This window comes from Panthera uncia, assembly GCF_023721935.1.
Source record: "Panthera uncia isolate 11264 chromosome C1 unlocalized genomic scaffold, Puncia_PCG_1.0 HiC_scaffold_4, whole genome shotgun sequence".
NCBI lineage: Eukaryota > Metazoa > Chordata > Mammalia > Carnivora > Felidae > Panthera > Panthera uncia.
In genome coordinates, this window is record NW_026057585.1 from 908,606 (window position 1) to 928,061 (window position 19,456).

At 44.5% G+C, this 19,456-nt stretch overlaps 1 protein-coding gene across 6 annotated transcripts in view; it reads right to left on the reverse strand.

The window, feature by feature from the left end:
• Positions 1-19,456, reverse strand: part of TUFT1 (tuftelin 1) — a 48,922-nt gene that overhangs the window by 13,912 nt on the left and 15,554 nt on the right. For 2 of the 6 annotated variants that reach the window (XM_049616277.1, XM_049616274.1), the window contains exons 2-9: positions 13,418-13,492; positions 12,922-13,023; positions 9,266-9,352; positions 8,635-8,724; positions 7,075-7,149; positions 4,474-4,587; positions 850-978; positions 173-267 (exon numbers count right to left, since the gene is read on the reverse strand). In XM_049616277.1, coding sequence (XP_049472234.1) covers positions 173-267; positions 850-978; positions 4,474-4,587; positions 7,075-7,149; positions 8,635-8,724; positions 9,266-9,352; positions 12,922-13,023; positions 13,418-13,492 — 767 coding nt within the window. The remainder of the gene's footprint in view (positions 1-172; positions 268-849; positions 979-4,473; positions 4,588-7,074; positions 7,150-8,634; positions 8,725-9,265; positions 9,353-12,921; positions 13,024-13,417; positions 13,493-19,456) is intronic. The other 4 variants (XM_049616276.1, XM_049616275.1, XM_049616279.1 and 1 more) reach the window with 4 other exon arrangements.

The window sequence follows — 19,456 nt, forward strand, 5'->3', positions numbered from 1 at the left end:
GTATCTCCCTGGGTGGGGCCCCATCCGGAGCAGCCACATGGTGAGTCACGGCTGGAAGATCTGACATCAGCACTAGCTTCCTCCCCAGGTCTGGCCACCATGGGAGCTGCAGGCAGCATGGCCCGCCCTCCTCTCTCTGCACCCCAGCTTCACAGTGAACAAGGGCCCTTACTTTTCTCGTTCTGTTTGGCAGTCAGTGTTCTTGATCTGCAGTTCCTCCAAGGCCGTCTCCCCCTCCCTAACCTTCACCAGTAAGGCCTGATGCTCCTGGACGGGCCAAAGGGAAGAAAATCTAGGATGAGGACGCGAAAGCGGTTTCTGTGTTTGGGGTGAGAGGGGCCCGAGGGCTCGAGCTCAGTCCCTGCCGGGCCTGGACAGCTGCCAAAGAGCAGCAGGCCAAGCTGGTTTGATGGGGTGCCCTCCCCTGTCAGGGATAACCCTTCCCACCCTCAGCACACAGAAACTTCCCAGCCTCACCCAGCTACCCGGACGGAGAGCCCGGCCTTGCGTTATCAGGCCCACCTGCTGGCTCTGGCTGCTGGTCCCTGGGAAACCAGGCCCAGCGGCTCCTTCACAACAGTCTTCAAAAGCCCATAAAGGGCAGCTGTACAAGAACCCGAATGAAATGGAAACGGGTTCAGCTCTTGTTAGGGAGGGCTGAGCTGAGCTGAGAGGAAGACCTCTTGTTCCTTAAAGGCGAAAAGGTTCTCGAGGGTATTTGCTGAGGAAACCGTGAAGTGTGCTTTTCTGGAGCTGGTCAGAAAAGGAGACTGCAGCCATCTCAGCGAGTCCCGGGGCCCCCACTCCCCAGCACGGGAGTCAGGCCCTGAAGGTGAGACTCCCAGTCACCTCCTGCACGCCCAGCAAGCGCTTCTGGAGCTCTCCAGCCTCTGCCTCCTTCTGCTGCACTCTGTCCTCTGCTCTCTGAAGGGCCACTCGACTCTGTTCTGCTTCTCTCTGGCACTGGCTGAGTGTGACCTAAGACAGGACAGGATGGGTGAAGGGGGCGGAGGACGACAAGCAAACATGGGTAAAACACCTCAGGAGAGACCCCGGGACCCTGGGCACAGTGAGAGGAGAAGGGAGGCAACTCTCTCTTTCCCATTCGAGATTCTAGGATGACTTGGGAAACTAGCAGGGTACCTCTGTTTCCAGGGCTCACCGGCACAGGACTGATTGAGCACTACTTTAGAGTCACACCTGGAACCCATAAGCACTTTCTGGATGGAGGACTTCTTCGACACCCCCACCAGTCCTCCAGTGCCACCCAAGCTTAACCCCGTGCCACGGCTTTCCTACAAATGCAAACACAAAGAATCTGGGGGCGCACATCTTACACTTCCTTCCTTCGGTGTCCCCACTCTTCCTCCCATCAAGCAATCCTGCAGCCTGCATATAAAGGACAATGTGGCACCTGGAAGGGCAACTAGTAAGCACCAGAGAGAACTGCTCTTTAGCATAGATGATAAGCCAGTTTGGGAGGGACAGAGGCAGAATTTGAGAAGGAAAGTAAAGGAAGAACTCGCCTCCCATCCTCCACATGCCAACTACAGGTCTTAGCTTAGACGCCCTTTCTTCCAGAAGCCTTCACACCCAGGCGAGGGGTCCTTCCCCTGTGTGCCTTTCTTTCTTGTAGCACTGAGTGGATTTGGCCCAGTCACTCGTGTGCACCCCCCAGTGGGCCACTAGCAGGGAACTGGAGCACCATTCCACTTCCAGAGCTCAGCACAGCACCTGGCACACAGTCACTGCTCAATGACATTGTGAATGGAACTGATATCCATCTGTCCAACCCTCTCCTGTTGCAACTGAAAGCCAACTGATCTCCCCGAGGTACACAACTAGGGAATGATGGAGCCAGTGCTAGAACAGTGACCTCATCATCCATTTCAATTCCTCCCAGCTACCCCACACTGACTCCCTAGTCACTTAGTGAAAAAGAATCCCCATAACCTCTCAAAGAGGCAGCCCTGGGGAAACAGAACACTAAAGTAGGCAGTTTGTCCGACTCCTCCCAAAGTCAGAATCGGGGAAGAGACATGTGGTGGACGCATCCAAGCTGTACACCAGCCCTGTCCAGAGCAAATCCACTGCAAACCCTGACAGCAAGCCGCTAGTAGAGCAGAAAACCCACGCTTATGGGCAGGTTGTATTCACAGTAAGTGGCAATCTTTTCCCCTGCTGATCCCTGGTTCAGAAAAGTAGACTGGAGAGTCAAGTTTACTAGCAAAGATGAGAAAATCCTCCACATGTCCCATATTAGCCTGGAACAGGCCAGCCCTACAGGCAAGAACATGGAAACAAAACCTCTCCTATCTGTACACAACACTGCACCCAGGCTGATGTGCACTCAGAGCAGGGCATAGAGGGCCAGGCCCTGACCCTCACACTCTGCTGTAGGATCACACTCTCCTCTGCCACATCTGTCCCTGTTGCTCCAGTCAGCACTTCCCTGAAGGACCCTCTTAGTCGTAAGATGGGGTGCCAACCTACCCTGGTGGTGGGAACAACCCAGGCAGGTGCTATGGACCAAGGGCAGCCCTTTCTAAGAAACTGTGGGCAGGGGGCTACAGCTGTCAGGACCTTCTAGCCTCAGGCTTTTACTCAAGACACTTCTTCATTCAAGCTTTGAAACCCAGAGCTAATAGACCCTTCCATGTATGGCCAAGACCAACAAGTACTTCACAAGGCCTCTCAATGTAGAAATTTCTTTCCAAAATCCACAGTCCGGTCAGCATTACAGCCTCAACATCCCCTTCCTCCTGTAGCGAATAGCTGGTCACCAAACTGATACATCATCAGCCAAATTACCCAAATTGTGGAATCTGAAATCGATGCAGCAAACTCCTTTACTGCACAGCCACTGTGTTCTGAGACCAAACTAATCTCAGTATTACACTAAGTCCCAACTATTTAGGATAGGAAAACTCACTAAATGGATCACTAAGAAAAATATAGGTTATCTTATATTTCTAAAACCCTTCAAAACAATAAATAGACTTACATATCTTACCTCACTCAATCCACACACCACACTTGTGAAGTATATTCCATGACCCTTTTTACAAAAGTTGGAACCGATACTTAGAGAGGTCAAATTAATGGCTCAAATAATTGATCATCTCTAAAGGCGAGTGATCATCCCCTGTGCTTTCTTCCTCCCCCTCAATATCTCTCTCAAAAATTCTCTTAGTCCCATGAAAGAGAAGTATTCAGGCTGGGCTTCCTCCTACCACTGGCTCCCGGCATACCTGGGCAGGGCATAATCCTATCATTACATATTTATGATACAGAAATACTTTACATGTGGATGAACAATAGCAGATAATAACAGAGGGTTAATCTTAGATAGAAGCCTAGTGTTTGCCCAGTGTACCTCATTTTATACTCAAAGAATTTTCTATAAAGTATGGAAGACCTCACACACTTTTATTTATTTTTTATTTATTATTATTATTTGTTTTTGAGAGACAGCACATGCAGGAGAGGGGCAAAGAGAGACAGCGCACCCAGGAGAGGGGCAAAGAGAGAGGGAGAGAGAGAGGGAGGGAGAGAGAGAGAGAGAGAGAACAGAGAGGCAAAGAGAGGCAAACAGAGGGGCAAAGAGAGAGGGAGAGGGGGAGACGGGGGGGGGAGGGGGGAGAGAGAGAGAGAGAGAGAGAGAGAGAGAGAGAGAGAGCGCGCACGCAGGAGAGGGGCAGAGAGAGAGGGAGAGAGAATCTTACACAGGCTCCATGCTCAGCACAGAGCCAGATGCGGGGCTCGATCTCACCACTGTAAGACTGTGACCTGAGCCAAAATCAAGAGTTGGATGCTTAATTGGTTGAGCCACCCAGGTGCCCCTTCTCACGCTTTCTGTAGTGGAGGACTTTCACTCTCTACAGACCTTGGTACTTTTTAAATCTTCTATCATAATAATTCAGTATTACTTTTGTAACAATAACTGAGATACTCATTCAAGATTGCAAAGTTCTTCAAAGTAAAGTCAAGACTTGACTTCAAGTCCTCTGACTCCATGGGCACAGATCTTTCTACAACCACAATGCTCCATCCACTCACCCAGTCCACACTTAAGAAGTGCCCACCACCTTACGCCAGGCATTATGCCAGACATGGGGATACAGGGTAACCTTGACAGCAAAGTCCTTGCCTGCATGGTGCCCAGAGCCCAGTAATTCTTGTTGTGGTATTCAGAGAAACGACTGAGCTTCCTGCTATCCCGAACCAGCACCACCACCCAACTTCACCAGAGAACCAGTGCTGATCTTCAAACTATGGCCTAGCCTTGAACAGCAAAAACTCTAAGAGTCCAGGAATGGGAAAAGCAGACAGGAAAGTGCCCAGGCCTCAAAGCCCAGCCTTTCCAATTGATGGCACCTGGCCAAGAAGACATGAAGTCCATGCTAAGTCACTGGCATCTGTATCTGGCAGCCCAACCCTTGGGGCACTTTCTCCCCCAATCCCAAATCTCACCTCAAAAGCCACACGGTCTGACTGGTGCTGCCGCTCGGCCTCCTGCAGCTTGACAAGCAGGTCCCGCACGGTCTTCCTCAGGCTCTCGACATCTTCATTTATATAGGTGTCTGCCTACAGTCAGAACAGGGAAGAGAAGGTGAAGCCACTGTGTTTGTGTAGGAGAAGGTCCCCCACAACACATACTTGGGCCCTCCTGTTCAGACCACCCTCTCATATCACTCAAGGGGACAGCTAGTCTTAGGCACCCAGGAGCGATGAGTTAATCACACAAAAATGCTCTCTCTTCATATTTCAAGGAACTCAACTAGCCTCAAGTCATCTGAGGATTTTAGGACACACTCAATAATTTTTATGCATGTATCAACTCATTAATGGGTATCCTCAAATGTGTGCCCTGTTTCCGTGAGACCAGAGCTCTCTGAGAGCAGGGACCACGTTCCCCTTTAGACTACAGCATCCCAAGGCAAGGACAGTGCCACACCCATCACGAGGGGCACTTCCCAAAGGCACATCTTTTGTCTTTGCATCTGGCTCAGGGTTATCTGGCTACAGGGTTACTGATGAATGAGCAAAAGCACCCAACGAGTCCAGGAATCTCATTCAATGTGGAAAAAGGTGTCTTCATTGAGGTTACTGTGAGTCTCTCCCCAGACACACCCAGTTGTGGGTTGGTGGTTAGCGCTGAGCTGGCATGTGGGGTCTTGCCCCCACCTCTGCCGCACAGGCACCAGACACTTCAGTTACCAGCTCCCAGCAAGTCTGACAGAAAAATCTCTCTCTGCCTCACATAGTGGGAAGCAGCAACACCTTTAAACCAGAGCACGGAGCTCGGAGCTCGCAGCTGGGAGGACGGTGCCAGGGTCCCAGTAGCTGTGCTATCACTGAGTCCAGACCACGCCCCGCCTTACAGGCTGCCTCAAAACTACGATAATATCCGCTGGGCTTAGAGCTTGTGAGAAGACAGAGTTGAACAAACAGTACCAGGTGTTATTGTAACGTGGTGCCAGAAGCACATTTGCCAAATATGGTAATTCAGGAGAAGGGAAAAAAATCCAAACTGCACATCTAAAGTGAGTAGTTAGGATCATCACAACATGCCAAAACCTAGCCGTAAAGTTACCCAGTCACCTCCCCTCTATCTGTACCTAAGCTGCTGGGCAGGTGAGAACGATTTCAAAGGCTCCTGGAAGCATAACTACTACGTGTTTATTTCAGATGGCGTTCTTAAAAGACTATTTAATGACATGGAAAATTTTCAGTGTCGTATGAAGAGAAAAAAGGTAGTTATTAGAACTTGTAGAAGTTAGAAACACACTAGATTTAAGCATAGCAATGAGGATAGACCCCAGGAACATGGTGTTGGCTAAAAAGGGAAAAGATAAAATATAGCACAAATTCATTATGAAAATTGAAAACACACTTATAGGCATACTGAAATCATACACTGAATATATTAGAGTTGGGGAGGGGAGAGGCAAAAACAAAACAAACAGTAAATCCAGTGAGAGGCCTTTACTAGATCAGAGATGATAATGTACCCTGGATTTTAAGAGATTACTTTAAAAATATAAAATCTTTAAAAAAGCAAGAAAGAAAAATACACTGGAACATTGGTACTCAGGTTTGGCTAAATATTAGAATCACTTGAAGGGTTTTTTTTTTCTTTAATTTTTAAGTACTCTCCATACTCAATGTGGGGCTCGAACTCACAACTCCGAGATCAAAAGTTACACGCCCTTACCCACTAAACCAGACAGGCACCCCCTGAAGAGATTTTTAAAGTACTGCCGACCAGCCCACATCTCAGATCAATTAAATTACAGTCTCTAGGGGCGCCTGGGTGGCTCAGTCGGTTAAGCGTCCGACTTCAGCTCAGGTCACGATCTCACGCTCCGTCAGTTCGAGCCCCGCGTCAGGCTCTGGGCTGATGGCTCAGAGCCTGAGGCCTGCTTCCGGTTCTGTGTCTCCCTCTCTCTCTGCCCCTCCCCCGTTCATGCTCTGTCTCTCTCTGTCTCAAAATAAATAAATGTTAAAAAAAAAAATTTTTTTTTTAAATTACAGTCTCTAGGTCTGGCACCAGGCTTGTCTCCTTTAAAACTCCCAAGGCTGGGGCACGTGGGTGACTCGGTTAAGGGTCCAATTTTGGCTGAGGTCATGATCTTGCAGTTTGTGAGTTGGAGTGAGCCCTATATTGGGCTCTCTGCTGTCAGCGTGGGGCCAGCTCTGGATCCTCTGTCCCCGCCCTCCCAGCCCCTCCTCCACTCATTCATTCTCTCTCTCTCTCTCAAAATAAATAAACTTAATTAAATTTTTAAAAAGCTTCCAAACCTATTTCAATCGGTAGTGAAGGCTAAGGGCACTGCTCTAAAGGGATCCACCTACTTCAATCCATTCACAGTGGATCCTTTGAAGGAAAAAGATTGGAGAAGGAGGATTTGGGTTTGTATGTTTCTCCATTGTTTGAATTTTTACAGCAAATGATACTCTTCTATTTAGTAAGACAGAAAGAACAATAATAAAGATAATAAAGAGATCAGGGAGGACGATACCCTGCCTCCTGGCAAAGACATATTTACCACTGCTTTCCCCATTACCTACCTTACTTACCTCAGGTGGGCTGCTATACAGTGTTGTGGGGCTTGGATTTAATCCATTTGGCTTTTCCAGCACCACCTGTTCAAAGAAAAATAAAATCGGTAGTTAACACAGCCCAAACAACGAACTTCGAAACATTAATTTCCTAAGATCTCATTCTTAGGAAAAAAAGAAAGAGGTGGGAAAAGACAGAGAAAGAAGGAAGAAGAGGAGGAAGAGGTGATGGAGGAGAAAGAGGAAGAAAAGGAAAGAAAGAGAAACAGAAAACAGCAAGGGAAAAAAAAGACTTCAAGTGCTGGGTGGGAAATGGAGAGGAGAGGTAAGGCGTGGAGAATGTGTATGGCTGTGGAGGTGGGGGGGGCAGTGCTGAAGGGAGCCTTTCAGCCCAATGGAAAACATGCAGGCTGACTCCCAGAAGCCCAGGGGATACAAGCAGCTGCCTGCCACCAACAAAGAGTCTGCCTTGCCCCTTGGGGATCCTGACAAGGTTTGACAAAGCATAAAGCAAAAGGTGAAGTGGCTTTTGCTGCAATTCTTTCCAACCCAAAGCCTGATTATTCATCATACCACCGCTGGTCTGTGCAAACAAGGGCCCTGGACTTTGGGGCCAGTCTCTGAGCAGATCAGATTCCTCAGCCACCTGGCAAAGCACCTCCCAGCAGCCAGATGGGAGCTCAGGCGGGGAAAGTCCTACCTTCAGCCACAGCAAAGTGAATTAGGGGGAATCGCCACACAAGCCTAGTAAGGGCTCACGCCAAAGAGGAACCTTGCTGCCACTAGCTGCCAAATCCCTCAGGGGAACGAGGGCAGGGGCTACTAGAGAAAGACAACTCCTCCCACCCCCACCCCCCGACTCCAGCCAAGTGCAAGTGAAGGAGATATAACTCTGAATCTAAAGGAGGACAAAGGTGAAATGGAAGAGACTGTTCTCCCCTGAGGACCCTTCCAGCCTCCAATTTTAGAAAAGCTGAAAAGCAGGATCCCAGGCTTATCCGTCCGTCCCAAGAAGTACTCTTCAGTAGGTTCGCTATGACATTTACTGGTGACCTTCTGCATCCCAGACACAGGGGTGGGGTGAACCCTAACCTCAAGGAGCTTCTGACGCCGGGGCAAAGACAGCTACTGACACAAATAATGGACCAGGACCGAGACTTCCAATTCACAGCCCGGGTGTTACCCCAATTACGCAAGACCAACTATGAGAAGTTTGGATTTACAGGTAACTGTCTGCTTTGTAAGACTGTACTCCAAAAATACTGATCCCAGAATCCTTACAGAGAAGAGGTTTTGCCAATAACGGTCATTTTGTTCACATGAATTCCACTTTTATGCAGTGTATGGGAACAAGTATACCTTATACCTAGGCTGACCCATGTCAGTGCCAGTGCTCGTCTGCTGGAGAGCCCCAGTAAGGCTGGGAGTGCTCCGAGAAGCCAGCACTGCCTGTATGCCCTCCTTTTCTGGCAGCGGTGGGAGATTCGGCACCCACAGTGTGACCAGCAAAGGGGACTGCCCGGCACAACCTCCTCATTGAGGACCCAACCACTGACCATTTCCTATTACCTGTATCTCCTGTCCTTGGAGAGAGTCTCCTGGATCTCTGTCAAGCTTGCTACTTATGTCCTCCCGCAGCTTCTGTAGGCAGTTCCGGGCCTGGGAAGGGATGGCAAGAAGCCTTAGCTCTGGGACAAGGAAAGAGAGTGGCCCGACTCACCCAGCTTTGTGCCCATCCCTGACCCGTACTCCTGTGAGCCAAGCTCTGGCTGGGGGAAGGAGGGACCCCAGGCAAGTGGGGCTGCAGCACAGTCCCTCCTACACGAGCAGGAAACAAAACCCCATCCCGCTGGAGCTAACACTCTTGCTGCAGAGACACACGACACAAAGGGCAAACAAGTGGAACATGTAATATGTTACATGGTGACAAGTGCCAAGGAGCAGCTGAGGCCAGGGGGAGGGTCAAGAAAAGTTAGGGAAAAGAGACTGTCAGCTTTAGAGAGGAGGCTGGGGTACAATGGGTACAGAGGACATGTGGGAGTTAATAAATACTTGCTGATTCATGGATTGGTTGAGTAACAGGAGGGTCAGAAATGATACCTGACTCAATGGGGGACGGTGGCAGATGGGAGAAGACCAGACCCCACAAAAGGAGGGAGCCAAAAAAATGTGAGCTTCCCATCAAGGGAGAGGTGCCCACCTCCTGGATATACTGCACCTCACTCTTCAGCTGGTTGATGTTTTTCTCATGGATCATCTTATCTCCAGCCCTCCCCTTCAGGTACACCTTCAACAAGGAGAACAACACTACTGATTAAGAAAGCTCCTTATAAGTTAATTCCACCTAGGCAGGCTCATCCACTGGTAAAGGTAAAACACTACTGCCTTCTGGGTGGCACTTGGAGGATTCAGATCAGAAGGCTTAGAACTAGCTAGGCTTGCTCTTTGACCTATCAAATCTACTCCTGGAACTTTATCCTAATGAAATAAATTTAGCCAAACTGACATAAGCCCTCACACGTACATGTAAATTCATGCAAAGAAGTTGTAACAAGGGATTTACACATTTTTCTCTATACATGCTTGAATCCTTTACAGTCAAGAAAATATTTATTGGGACACCTGGGTGGCTCAGTTGGTTAAGCTGAAGCGTCTGACTCTTGATTTAGGCTCAGGTCATGATCTCATGGTTGTGGGATCAAGCCCCAAATCAGGCTTCTTGCTGACAGCATGGAACCTGCTTGGAATTCTCTCTCTCCCTCTCTCTGCCCCTCCCTCTGCTCACACATGCACGTGTGTTCACACATGTAAACTTGCTCTCTCTCTCTCTCAAAATAAACTTTAAAAAAAAGTTTAAAAATATTTATTACCTGTATTATAAAACACATACACAATTTAGTAACAGATGTTCAGCAAAATATTCTTTATAACTGCAAAAATGAAATAGGCATAATGTCCAACAATGAGGGATTACTTACATAAATTATGGTATGTCTATAACAGAACACTGTGCAGTCATGAGAATACTAGACACTTACATTTATAGACACAGAAGATTTATAAACCAACATTAAAGTGTAGGGGCACAAGCAAATTGTAGAATAGAGGGTATATAATATGATTTAACTTTTGAAAAAATACATATGTGTAGGAAAATGTTTGGGAGGATACACGATAAAGTATTAAAAACAATGATTACATTGACAGAATTATAGGGTAGTTTTGCTTTCTTTAAGGGCCATGAAATGACTTTGAATAAGAAACAGAAATTAAAGGCATCTGGATTGAAAAGAAAGAGGAAAAATCACCATTTGCAGAAGTGATCATGTATATAAAAATACCCTAAGGAGTCCACTAAAAAATTATCAGAGATTGTAGCAAGGTTGTAGGATGTAAGATCAATATACAAAAAATAGTTGTATTTCTATACATTAGCAATGAACAATCCAAAATGAAATATAAAACCAATTCTATTTACAAGAGCAACAAAAAGGAAAAACACTTAGAAATTAACAAAGTTCTAGACTTGAATTCTGAAAATTACAGAACATTGTTAAAAAAATGAACAAACATCCCATTTTCATGGATTGGAAGACTTAATATTGTTAAGACGGCAATACTCCCCAAATCAATCTACAGATTCAACATAATTCTTATCAAATCCATGCTAGCTTCTTTGCAGAAACTGACAAACTGATCTTAAAATTCATATGGAAATACAAAGGACCCTGAGTCCCTAAAACAATCTTGAAATATAAATCTCAACAATATAGTAACAAAATGTTAACAAAAATAACAAAGCTACAGCCAGTAATCAAGACAGTGTGGAACTGGCATAAGGAGAGACATAATTCAATGGAATACAAATGAGAGTCCAGAAACAATAATACAATAAAAATACACTAAACTAATTTTTGACAGGGTGCCAAGACAATTCAATGGGGGAAAAGAACAGTCTTTTCAACAAATGATGTTGCTATAAATGGATATCCACATGTAAAAGAATGAAACTGGATGCCTTCCTTATACCATATACAAAAATGAGCCCCATAGACCTATCTGTAAGAGCTAAAACTATAACTCTTTGAAGAAAATATAGAAATAAATCTTTGTGACCTTGGGCTAGGCAAAACCTTCTTAGATAAGACACTAGAAGGACAACAAAAGAAAAATATATATAAATTGGATTTCATCAAATTAAGAACTTTTGTTTCAAAGGACGCTATTTAGAAAGTAAAAAACAAAATACAGAAAGGACAAAATTTTGTAAAATATTTCCAAATCATATATCTAATATGGGTCTAATTACTATCCAGAACATATAAGGAACCCTTATATCTCAAAAATTAAAATCATCTTTTTGGTAAATTTAATTAATCATCAAGAGTAATTCTTTTGGGGTGCTGGGTGGCTCAGTCAGTTAAGCACCTGACTTTGGCTGAGGTCATAATCTCTCTGTTCATGGGTTCATGCCCCACACCAGGCTCTGTGCTGACAGCTCAGAGCCTGGAGGCTGTTTGGGATTCTGTGTCTCCCTCTTTCTCTGCCTCTCCCCACCCCTCTCAAAAAAAAAAAAAAAATCAACATTAAAAAATTTTTTTTTAAAGAAGAGTAATTCTTTTGGACTATTTACTGCTATTTTAAAATTCAAATATAGGGGCACCTGGGTGGCTCAGTGAGTTGAGCATCCGACTTCAGCTCAGGTCATGATCTCATGGTTCATGAGTTTGAGCCCCACGGGGGGCTAGCTATTGTCGGCGCAGAACCCTCTCACTGTACCCCTCCCCTGCTTGCACTCTGTCTCAAAAATAAATAAACATTGGGGTGCTTGGGTGGCTCAGCTGGTTGAGCATCCAACTTCGGCTCAGGTCATGATCTCACTGTTTGTGAGTTCGAGCCCTGCGTCGGGTCGGGCTCTGTGCTGACAGCTCAGAGCCTGGAGCCTGCTTCAGATTCTGTCTCCTTCTCTCTCTGCCCCTCCCACTTGTGCTCTGTCTCTCAAAAATAAATAAATGTAAAAAAAAAAAAAAAAAAAACTTAAAATAAATAAATAAATAAATAAACATTATTTATTTATTTATTTTTAAATTTCAAATACAGCAAAAATAACACCATGGAGAAAGTGTGGTCACATTCATCCGTTATACCTACATATAAACTCTCAAAACACAATTGAATTGAGCCTGATGCGAGGCCCAATCTCACAAACCATGAGATCATTACCTAAGGTGAAATCAGGAGTTGGGTGCTTAACAGACTGACCCACCCAGGCACCCCTCAAAGAGCTTTAAAAAAGAAATAATGACGGGCTCCTGGGTGGCTCAGTTGGTTAAGCGTCCGACTTCGGCTCAGGTCATGATCTCGCGGTCTGTGGGTTCAAGCCCCGCGTCGGGCTCTGTGCTGACAGCTCAGAGCCTGGAGCCTGTTTCAGATTCTGTGTCTCCCTCTTTCTCTGACCCTCCCCTGTTCATGCTCTCTCTCTGTATCAAAAATAAATAAATGTTAAAAAAAAGAAATAATGAACATTCTTTTATTTAAAAAAAGCTCCATAAACACACCTCCCACCTGACTCCACAACCTCCAGCAGCTAAATATGGCCAGTGGGATAGGCACCTAGGAAGATCACCACATCCATTTTCATGCCCGGGTCTGGACTGCACCAAAGTCACTACAGACTGACTGTGGTCTCCTGGTGTTAATTAAGATCTTTTCAGGAAATGACCAGGAACTCGCATCACAGGTCTGGTTCTTCCAAGTCAAACCACAATGTCCCTGTGGCAAAGTCAGCTGCCACCTGTCACATGCCTGTAAGGAGAAAGAGGGGAGGGAGGAACAGTGGAAGTGAGCAAAGTTTACCTTAATGATCTCCTCGTGTCCATCATTGGACTTCACCAGTTCTGAGGCCAACGAATGGCTGGTTGAGCGGCCAGACACCATGGCAAAAGTCCTCCTACCCGCCTGTCAAAGAGAAAGAGAGAGAGAAATGGCTCGGAAATCATGACAAGCCCAGAACTTCTTCTGTCCCTTGACCAATGCAGAACACCTGCTCCTCGAAAGATTTAAAGGGTTAGTCTGATTTTCCCTCCAAAAACTCATTTCAACCTCTACCAGAAGCCACACAGCAGCAACACCGGACAGGGAAAATTAGCAGAAATTGCAGGTTAGTTTTACTTTTAGTGGGGCCTCCCCACCCCCAAAGCAGTGCACAAGGCTGAGGTCAGGGGGTGTGTCTGATAGGAAGTGACCCTGAGCAGCAGCAGGGATGGCTCCAGACAGCACTGTAAGGCGTCAGCAGCAAGGAGGGAGAACTGGCTGAGGGGAAGAGGCCTCACCCCACCAGAAACCTCGATACCTTCTCGGCTATGTGTTCAAGTTCATCTCCTGTCAGTTCACTCTGTAGAGTCAGCCTTAGAATGTCCACGCACCCCTAATAATGACAATGACAGCAACAATCACCCCTTACCTTTACAGTCCACTACCGGTACCAGTGCACTTTTGCCAGTCCTGTGGGGTGGTCCTTATTATCATCATTTAACAGATAAGAAAAGCTGACGTCTGAAAAGGTGACATTAGCTTGCCCAATATCCGTCATTCCTGGGTGGCAGGAGGTCTCGGGATCCTCTGACAGTGCTCTTTACACCACACCAGAGACTATTGCTCTGTGTAGCTCCAGAGGGGCTAGCCACCTTGGTCCTTACATTACAGGAAGCACATTACGTGGATTCCCCTCTCCCCAGCCTTGAAGAGGGGGATGCCCTCATCCCCAGTGTAGGGTTCCTGCACCTGACAGGCAACCAGGAGTTACTGATGCACTTCACAAGACTGGGATATCCTTCCTGAACCAAACTATAGGACAGTACTTGAATCCAAACCCCTACTTCTCTAAGGCATACAGAAATTATCCAAATGAAAGAAGGCAAGACAATAGGTACTTATCTATAGATGAGCCTAATTTCAAAGGAAGAAGCACATTTTCTTTCCTAACTCAAAGAAGGTTTAAAAAACACACTGTGAGGGGTACCTGGGTGGCTCAGTCGGTTGAGCGTCCGACTTCGGCTCTGGTCATGATCTCACAGTTCATGGGTTAGAGCCCCGCATCGGGCTCTGTGCTGACAGCTCAGAGTCTGGAGCCTACTTTGGATTCTGTGTCTCCCCCTCTCTCTGCTCCTATCCCACTCGTGCTCTGCCCCTCTCCCACTTGTGCTCTCTCTCGGTCTCAAAAATAAACATAAAAAAATTTTTTTAATTAAAAAAAATACACTGTGACTGACACACACACACACACACACACACACACACACACACACAGTGGAGAAAATAGAACACATTGAGGGGGAAATCATATGGTAAAAGGAAAAAGTGGGGCTGGAGATTTGGAGAGATAACATTGAGGGAAGATAAGCAGGGCAGGGAGGACCAAACTCTACCAATAACCTGTGTTATGTGTAGAGTTGGACAAGAGGTTTAGGTACACTGGGCCTCTGGCTTGCACCAGAAAAATAATGGGTTGTACTAAATATCTCTAAGGCTCCTTCCAGCTTTAACACTATGAGAGCATAAAAAGGGAATATGTGCTTCTCCCAGGCAATGAAGGGAAGATGGATGCTGAACTACCCAAGGACAAAAGTGACCTTGAGGTCCAGGAGTATAAATGCCATCTTACCCTTAACAGGTTTTAAGGAACTCTCCTAATATTCCAAATGGCTGTTGGAAGGAGCAGGAAGAAAAGAATGTGTCCCACCCAGGGAGTTGTGAGAAGGTTCTCTGGGAAGGGAACAGTCCTTCCTAAATAAGGAAAAGAACTTGGTGGAAAAGAAATCAGACTCTGTGGTCAGATACTTAACTCTCAAAGACCGCACTGTAAAATGGCAACATTACCATCCGACATGGGGGCTTTTCGTTGAAGATCAACGGAAAGTGTCTGGAGGTCTCTGCCACATAAAAGAGAGGTACTCAAATATTAGCCTCCTCCCACTTCTTGGAATGAACCCAAATTTGGGACAGGTGGAAGACACTCCCACATGGCCCTTCACCCTCCCTAACTCTGGCAATGTAGCTGGTTTTACAAAACACTCAATTCCTACCAAATACAAGAGAGATCCCCAGTGGGGGGGGGGGGGGGGAGGCGTTCAGGCCCTCCAGAGTCTGGGTCAACTCACTTCTGTTACTGCTCCTCATTGCTCCCTGTCCAATACCTCCCAGGCTTTCCCACCTTTGCCTTACATGTCCTTAATGTCCTTAAATGTCCTTAAATGTCCTTTCTTCCCATTGGGCATCTTTAAGGCCCTCAAAAGTTCACATTCAAATGCCATATTTGTGACACGTCCCTACATCCTGTGGGAAACATACCCTCACCTCCTTGAGCTCCCTTGGCATCACAGGGCCTCCTATGGTACCTGCCTCTCAGCTACTTATGTTCCACGAGGAATTGCCCTTTCTGTTAACTCACATGGGCTGCTGTGCCACAGCCCTCTACCCGGGTTAAGTATTTTCTGAACAAATATGAGTTCTCCATGATATAGATATCATTCAATGTAATGTTCAAGAGAACATTACACCAGAAAGAAGAGGAAAGGATTTCAAAATAGCCAGAGCGGCTGCCAACTCTTCTCCCCAGGACACAGACGTGCACTTTGGTTAAAACAACATCCTTCCATACCTGGAGGCAGTTGGGGAAAGCTGGGGCATCCCTCAGCCAAAATAAAGGAGTTATCAGCCAATGAAGATCATCAAGTCTAGTTTATTGTATGGACCCAGGCATTCTAATTGGAAGAACATGGACAACCAGGCTAGATGGGGGCAATGAGGGATCATCTCATCCATACATGTCATCAGAATCCCAGATGGACAGGAAAAAGTGGGAAACTTGCAAAAGTACTAAAAAAAATAATGTCTGAAAACTTTCCAAATTTTACAAAAGACATAAACCCAGAGATTCAAGGAGCAAATCCCAAATAGGATAAACCCCCAAATCATGCCAAAACACATAATTAAATGTCTGATAACTAAAAACAAAGAAAAACATCTTTTCACATCAGAGAAAAATGACAAGTTACCTATACAGGGGAAGCACTTTCATTAAACAGATTTTTCATCAGAAGCTAGGAAGGCCAGGATGAAATGGCACATTATTTTCAAGTGCTGAAAAAAACCTCTTAATCAATAATCCTATGACCAAAAAACATTCTCCTTCAGGAATAAGGGGGTAAATTAAGATGTCCTCATGTAAAGAAAAACTAAGAATTTCTTACCAATACAGCTACATTAAAAAGGCTGTAAAAGATCTTTAAACAGAAAGGAAACAATATGAAAGGAACCTTAGAACATTAGAAAGATAGAAACAACATGGATAGAGATGCCTGGGTGGCTCACTCAGTTAAGCTTCTGACTCTTGATCTTAGCTCAGATCATGATCTCGGCTCAGATCATGATCTAATGGTTTGTGAGCTCCACACTGAAGCATGGAGCCTGTTTGGGATTCTCTCTCTCCCTGTCCCTTGCTCGTGTGTGCACACGCTCTCTCTCTCTCAAAATAAATAAATAAACTTTTAAAAAAAAGAAACAACATGGAAAACAAAAATATTGATAAATACATTAGGCTTTCTCTTTACTCTTGGGTAATCTAAAGTATATTTGATGGTTGAAGCTAAAATTAGAACACTGCCTGATTTGGTTCTAAGTATACACAGAGGAAATACTTTATTTATTTATTTATTTATTTATTTATTTATTTATTTATGAGAGAGAAAGACAGAGACAGAGACACCACGTGCACAAGTGGGGTAGGGGCAAAGTAAGAAGGAGACACAGAATCTGAAGCAGGCTCTAGGCTCTGAGCTGTTAGAGCAGTGTCCAACGTGGGGCTCAAACTCACTAACTATGAGCTCATGACCTGAGCCAGAGTCAGACACTTAACCAACTGAGCCACGAGGTGCCCCGGAAATATTTAATTATATTATGAATGGGAGAGGATAAAGGGATGTAAAGGAAGGTAAGGTGTCTATACTTCATTCAAACTGGTAAAATGACAACACCAGTAGACCATGATAAGTTATATTTATACAAATGTAATACCTAGAGCAATCACTAAAAATCTATACAAAGGGATAACATTCAAAAATCCAAATGAATCAAAATGGAATCCTAAAAGGCTTTCAAGTAACCCACAGGAAGGGAGAGAAAAAAAAAACAGATTAATGAAAAATAGAGAACAAAAACCAAAAATAAAATGGCAGACTTACCAATAATTGCATTAAATGTAAGTGGTCTAAATATACCAATTAAAAAACAGAGATTGGCAGAGTTGATTAAAGAACATGAATCAGGGGTGCCTGAGTGGCTCAGTCAGTTGAGCGTCTGACTCTTGGTTTTGGTTCAGGTCATGGTATCAAGCCCCACGTCAGGCTCTGGGTGGGCCATGGAGCCTGCTTAACATTCTCTCTCTCACTCCCTCTGTCCCTGTACCTTACTCATGTGTTCTCTCTCTCAAAAAAAAAAAAAAAAAAAAAAAAAAAAAAGTGAAAAAAAAATCCATGAATCAATACATGCTGTCTACAAGAAACATATTTAAACATAACCATATAGGTAAGTTAAAAGTAAAAGGATGGGAAAAGGTATATTATACAAACATTAATTAAAGGAAAGCAAAAGTGGCTACATTAATATCAGATAAAGTAAACTTCAGAGCAAAGAGAATTACCAGAGATATTATATTACCAGATATATTACCAGATAGATATTATATTACCAGAGATATTATATCATGTAAAAGTGTCAATCCACAAAGAAGACATAGCAACCCCAAATGGATATGCACCAAACAACAAAGCTGCAAAATACGTGAAGCAAAAACTAAAGAGCTGAGGGTGCCTGGCTGGCTCAGTCAGAATAATGTGCAACTCTTGATCTCGGGGTTGTGAGTTTGAGCCCCACATTAGGTGAAGAGATTACTTAAAAATAAAATCTTATTAAAAAAAAAAAAACCCAAAGAACTGAAAGGAGAAATACACAAATACACAATTAAATATATTTTTAAATTTTTATTATTTTTTTTTATTTGAGAGAGAGAGAGAGAGTGAGAGCAAGCATGCATAAGGAGAGGAGAGGGGCAGAGAGGGAGAGAGAATCCCAAGCAGGCTCCATGTTCAGCTCGGAGCCCAACATGGGGCTTGATCCCACAACCCTGGGATCATGACTTGAGTGGAAATCAAGAGTCGAACACTCAACCAACTGAGCCACTACCCAGGCATTCCCTTCTTTTTTTTTTTTTTAACAAACCCACAATTATACTTGGAGACTTCTTCAACACCTGTCTCTGAGAAATTAATAAAACTAGACAAAAATCTAACAGGATCTAATCAACAGTTACGGAACACTCCCCTCAATAGCAGAGTATACATTCTTTGCATGTACCTATAGAACATAAAGATAGACAATAATTTGGGCCATAAAACAAACCAACAAACTTGAAAGAACTGAAATCATTTAGAGCATGTTATCTGACCACAATGAAATCAAATGAGAAATAATAGAAAGAGGGGCGCTTGGGGGGCTCAGTTGATTGAGTATCTGACTTCAGCTCAGGTCATGATCTGACAGTTCATGAGCTTGAAGCTCCCACTCAGCTCACTGCTGTCAGCACAGAGCCCACTTCAGATCTTCTGTTCCCCCCTCTCCCTGCCCCTCCCCCACTTGCACACATGTGCACTCTCTCTCTCTGTCAAAACTAAATAAAACATTTTTTAAAAGAGAGAAATAACAGAAAGATAAAAGGAAAATTTCTAAACACTAAGAAGCTAAACAACATGAAAAGCTGGTTCTTTGAAAAGATCATTGAAATTGATAAACCTCTAGCATGATATCAAAAGCATGAGGTAATACTATGAACAACACTACGAACAACTCTACAAACAACACCATAAACAACTCTATAAGCCCTATGAACAACTCTATGAACAACACCATGAACAACTCTACAAACAACACCGCAAACAACTCTATGAACACAACGAACAACTCTATGAACAACTACAAACACTACAAACAGCTCTATGAACAACACCGTGAACAACTCTAAGAATACTATGAACAACACTATGAATAACTCTATGAACAACACCATGAACACTATGAACAACTCTACGAACACTATGCACAACTCTATGAACAAGACTGCAAACAACACAATGAACAACACTAAAACAACTATGAACATAAATTTGACAATTTGGACAAAATGGCCCAATTCCTCAAAAAACACAAACTAACACAAATTACCTAATATAAAATAGGTAATATGACTAGCCTTGTAACTTTAAGGAAATTAAATTCATCGTTTTAAATTTTTTAGAGAATTTTTTTTAACGTTTATTTATTATTGAGAGACAGAGTG